At 40.7% G+C, this 5,790-nt stretch overlaps 1 protein-coding gene across 2 annotated transcripts in view; it reads left to right on the forward strand.

Moving 5' to 3' along the window:
- LRRC40 (leucine rich repeat containing 40) overlaps positions 1-5,790 on the forward strand; it is a 67,138-nt gene that overhangs the window by 54,223 nt on the left and 7,125 nt on the right. For both annotated transcript variants that reach the window (XM_019528406.1, XM_019528407.1), the window contains exon 14: positions 2,995-3,180. In XM_019528406.1, the coding sequence (XP_019383951.1) occupies positions 2,995-3,180 (186 nt within the window). The remainder of the gene's footprint in view (positions 1-2,994; positions 3,181-5,790) is intronic.

Raw genomic sequence — 5,790 nt, forward strand, 5'->3', positions numbered from 1 at the left:
TGTATTTAGAAACTTCATGTACACTTTTTTGCTGGCTGACTGATGGCTCAAATGAGTGAATCCTAAGGGCTAGATCCAATAAAAGACTTAGTTTCCTAGAAGTTAATCACAGGAACACCTGACTTGTACATGCCTGACATTGAAGTGGAATCCAGAACCCTGTGTTAGGTACCTAGGATCCCTTATTCAGGGCATGGGTAAAATGAATCACCTCAAAATGATAGCCAGAACAGCCAATATGTTGAGTAGGAAGCTGCTTCAGGTCAGCATGCTTGGAGCACAGCTGCTTAGTTAGTTAGTAGGAAACACTGGAAACAGGGAGATATCTGAAATCTTGCCCTCTGTTGGTGCTTCGGGTAGGGGTGCAAGGAGGTTCCTCCATCCACTTGGGATCCAGGATCCACAGCTTGGGACCTTCTCCTAACAGTAGGCACCTTATGGCCTTTCTTTTGAAGACCACAGAATCATAGAAGTAGGGTCAGAAGGGACCTTGTAGATCTTCAAGTCCGACCCCCCGCCTGGGCGGGAGAAAAACTGGACTCAGATGAGTCCAGCCAGGTAGGCATTAAGCCTCTTCTTAAAGACCCCCAGGGTAGGAGCCAGCACCACTTCCCTCAGAAGTTGGTTCCATCTCCTAGCTGCCCTGACTGTGAAGTAGTTCTTGTGGATGTCTAATCTAAACCTACCCTCCAATAATTTGTGTCCATTATTCCTTGTTATGCTAGGGGGCGCTAGGGGAAAGTGTCTCCCCCAAACCCTTCTGGTCCCCCCAGTGAGTTTATAGACCGTCACCAGGTCCCCCCTCAGCCTTCTATTGTGAAGGCTGAACAGGTTTAGGTCCAGCAGTCTTTCATTGTAGGGTCTGACCAGAAGGGGCTTGCTCCTTTCTTGTGAGCTTCAAAGGCAAAAGTGAAGGTGCTGCTGGAATAGGGGGCAGAAGAGTACTTTTCCCCCCAGAATTGCACCTTTAGACTCTTGCATCTAAATCCTACCTCAGTCCTTTTTTGATTTGGGCCCAAAAAGGAAGTGGACAGAACAAGTATATGTGAAGGAGATTCATCATACCATTCATAGTGGCATGCATCTCCCACCATGTTCCCAGAGCAGCAATGAAGCATACCAAAGTGGGGTTTTGGCTGCTGACCAGCTGGACACAACAGGAAAAGAAAGAAAGAGTTACCAAATTTTTGTTTTAATTGATTAACTGACTACATATTGGCCAATGTTGCTGGAAGTAGGAGGTGCAGGAGATGAAGATGCCTGGGCCTGTGTGGGAACAGGATTTCTCTCTCAGATTTGTCTACAGCTTTCCTAGACTCGCAGTCTTCCTATTATGACCACATCATATATTTTCTAATTAATCCACTAGGTTAATTTCTAGTAGGATTGAGAAATGAGTGACCATTTACTTATGCTGGGGAAATGGTGGAGATCAATTGCCCAGTACCCTGTGTTAGAAAATCCCATCCTTTACCCATAACTTGTTTTTTGTTGCAAAGCTGCCCATCTAACTTGATTGCAAATATTTAAAGAAAGCACTGGCACCTTAGTGGTGCAAAGAAGCAGTGACCAAGCTGGTTTTCTAGGAGCTCTTCAGTTAAATTGTTTCTATTTTTATTTACTTCCTGTTAATTCCCATTTCATTAGGAGGCTGATGGCAATGGGCTGGGGAAGCTGTAGGTTCATTTTGCCCTTTAAAGACTTCTTTCTCCATCACAGCATAGTTCTGGCTAAACCCAGTTTGCCTTGCTTATTGTATAGATCCCGCTTGCCCTGACTCTGTAAAGCTATACTATGCTTTTTTTTAAAAGAAGCAAACTGAACCACACAATGAGAATACTGAACATATTCCCTCTCCTAAAGGGTTTCCATTGTCTCAGACCACCCACGTTACAGTGAACCTCTTTAAAATTTTGCCATTAAAACAAAGTGAATAAAAACTATTAGTAGGAGGAAGGCACCAGCTCAAACCCAGCAGGCACTCTGATTAGATCTCTGACATCTCTGCTTTCCAGCAAGAAACAATGAGAAGAATTTTGTGGACTAGAAGTAACTTTCCCTTCATTAAGCCAATCAAGGCACATTTATGTGACATGGGAATTACATTCTACTCTTCCAGGCTTTATGACTCAGCAACTATCCCTTTTGTTCTTAAGTGCAACATTGAAGGCTCTTCCCGCATGAATATATAAAGGGAAAGCATTCCTTGGAATCAAAATTTGCCTCTCTATTACTGAAAACGAGTCGTCAAAATGGTGTGGTGATTTGAGATTTTTGCTGAATCTCTGGATATTCTGTGTGTCATGCTACAAAGACAGATGTTAGTATTTAGCAGAATCCAAAAATAGTTTTAAATAAGTATTTCTGAAAGATTTTTAATTGTATTGAGCAGTGCACTCATCACTAATGTTTCAAAGCTGCATTACTCAGCTGTCACCTTATGGAAGCAGTGGGTAGATAAAATGTTAGATAATTACAAATGTTGATACTTCTGCTCAGAATTTTTTCTTCTTTTGTTGCTATAGGCGGCCAACAAAATGTTGTTAAATGCAAAGCTCTCTCATGCTCTCTTTAATTTAGGAACTGGCCATAAGCAGAAAGTATGTGTTTTAGGTCTTTGGGGAATCAAAATGGGATTAAGTTTGGGGAATGCAGTGAATCTATTTACAAGAAATGTTAACCTGGACTGTAACTCATCTGGCTAGTGTCATTACTAGTTACAGTTCACAAAATGAATCCTCCTTCCTTGCCTTATGTTTTCTGGTATGTAGATGCTGACCGATCATCTGACAAATTCCACTTCTTTTTCTATTTGTGGACTAAAATAATTGGTACCTTTTCCATTCTTTCAAAAATGCAAGTTAAAAAAAATAGTATTTAATAAGAAACATGGTTAGTTAAAATGCTTTCGCCTCCCAATCTGTTTTGTTTTGCGTTTTGTACAACTTTATTTTTTAATTTGATTGATAAAGGAAATGTGTTTGCATCTTGCAGGTTTAAAATATTTCCCACTGTCCTTTATTGCATCCCAACACTTGAAACTATCCTGCTCAGTAACAATCAGGTTGGATCTATAGATCCATTCCAGCTGAAGAAGATGGACAAGCTTGGCACCTTAGACCTTCAGAACAATGACCTCCTACAAGTGCCACCAGAACTTGGAAACTGTGAAACTCTGAGGTGACTTTGTTTTGAATTTTGTAAAGTAGCTCATTTTATTTAGAGAATATTCTTCTTGAGACTCTATTTGCATACTTTTTTGCTCAGGGAAAAATGTAGAATCACAAATGTATTTGTTTTCAGATTTAAGACCCAAAAATGGCTGACTTCTAGCAATCCCATATGAAGCAACTGTAATCTCTGTCGTAGTTTCTTAGGACTATTTGAGAAGAGAGGAAGGTTTTGTTTCATTAATTCACTTTTTAATTCTTTTCTTCCAAACCAGAATGATGTATACTTATGGTAAGGCCAAATCACCTTACAGAGGTATGACTGAGCATGTCGTTAAGCATTGAGTCACTCTTGTAGCTAGTGCAACTTCAATGTGTGAATTTACTAAGTTGGTCTGCTTTCAACTTGCGTGAACCCTGCTTTTTACAGGCTTTGTCTCATTACATTGGATAGTCCTTAGGCATACATATATTGCCTCTTTTTGACGTTTGTTTTACGGATGTCTGTCACAATTAAATGGTTGACAATGAACTGTCCCAAGATGTTTGTACTAGAGCTGCTATTTAACATATTAATCAATGATCAGGAAAAGAGAGAGAGCAGTAGTACATGAATATGAGGAGGAAACAGTAATATTCAATGTGAGTAAAGAATGGAAAAGCTGATGAAGTTAGAGGGACCTAATAAATCTAGGTGAATGGTGACACAATGGCAGATGGAATGTAGCACTGACACCTGCAAGGTAATCCAGGGTGGAAAGAATAATTTGACTTTTCATCCACAGTGCTGAGTTTTAAATTAACTTTAGGTACTTGGTGTGGAGGGAGGAGACTAAGGTCATCAATGGATTGAAAAATTATATTGTCATCAGTTTTAGCATAATAATACATGTTTTTAATGTCATTTTTCCACTATACACATTTAGCTTACATGCTCAAGTAGATTATTCCGTTCAGTTCTGCTTGCGTCTCAAAGGCTATACTTAAAAACCAAGGATTAAAGAATGTTTTTGTGGGGTTTTTATGGTTTTGCAAATCATAAGAGGCTGAGCAAAACTGCTCGACAAAGGGGAAACTGGAAGATGGTTTGGTTTGATTTAAAGAACAGACAAGGCAAATAACACATGAAATAGTTACTACAAAGACTGAGAACCTCTTTACCCTTTTCAACACAAAAGATGGGGGGGTACTTTCAGGGAAACTGAAAGGTAACCAATTCACAGCTGATAATACAGCTTATAATCTGTGTGTGAAGCAGGTGACATCAATCTTTTGCACTGGGGCAAGGAGTTTAACTGGATTCAAGAAAGAGTTGTTATGATATTGCTAAAGAAGATCAAACATATGAGGATATAAACATTCAATCTTCAGGCTGTAACCAATTCACTAAATTATAGGGTTTGATGTGGCAGGTCACTTCATTGCCTGTGATACTGTTCCTTGGGTGTTCTGATGTACACGGTAGTGACTGCTGTCAACTGCAAACTACTACACATAGTAAATCCCTGATTCCATTGGGGATGGCAAGCCCTCTTGTCTTTACTGCCTTCTGCAAAAACTGTTTTGATGTCATGAAGGGATACTGGGTGGTATCTTCCTTTGTTTCAAATAGTCTTGTGGTTAGAACCTCTGCTCAGCAAATAGGAAACTCTTAATTCCATCCTTTGATGGAGTTCAAACCCATATTCCCCTGTACTAGTAGAGTGTCTTAACTGCCAGGCTATAGGCCAGGGGTTGGCAACATTCTTGGGCAGAGTGCCAAAAACACCCACAACTTCCAACTTGTAAGATGTTGGTGTGCCAGGGGTGGATGACAGTGGAGTACAAGGGGCCCAATCCTTGCTGTTGCTGTGTAGCCCTGGCCCCTTCCCTGCCATCCATCCAGAGCCACGCATGCCAAACAAAATGCCTTCGAGTGCCACAGTCTGCACCCATGCTGGGGGCTGCCTACCCCTGCTATAGGCTATTCCAGAGAATAAGTACAAGAGGGTACCACAGAAGTTAGGCACATCCTAGAGTTTGATATTCTGGGATTCTGATCCTTGTCTTTATTTTTCATCCAATGACTTAATATAAAATGCAGAGCCACTGCTGGAATTTGGGGTCTAATCCAGAGCCATCTATAGTTTGGGAGGTAGAAGGAGGAGAAAATTGACCACAGAATTTTCACTTCCTGGGCAATGCTCTGACCACTTGGCTATTACAAAAAGGAGGCACTGCATCACCACTTCCTTTTGTATTTTTTCCAAAGCACTGGTTGTAACTATATTGTGTAGGAAGCCTGATACACCCATTGTGTTAGATATGTTCTAAGAATACCTACCAGAATACCCAAAGGGATTTAGATGGAGGCCTAGCCTCAAGTTCTGTAGCTTGCTGAATTCAGTAGGCTCTGGGTCAAGGGGTAGGTTAAACATATAATCTGGAAACGGGGATGACTAAAGTTTCTAACTTATGAGGGAACTGACAGGGCCAGAACCTTGTGCTTACATAAAAGCATGTGTACAGCATGTACATTGCATAAAGTAGGGAGGCTGAACATAACCTATTGGTATTGTATTGCAACCTGTTGGTTCTCCCAGTTTTTTTTTTAAAGTCCTTTTCCTAACATCAGGGGCTG

Source organism: Gavialis gangeticus, unplaced genomic scaffold, assembly GCF_001723915.1.
Source record: "Gavialis gangeticus isolate Ggan-Ray unplaced genomic scaffold, GavGan_comp1, whole genome shotgun sequence".
NCBI lineage: Eukaryota > Metazoa > Chordata > Crocodylia > Gavialidae > Gavialis > Gavialis gangeticus.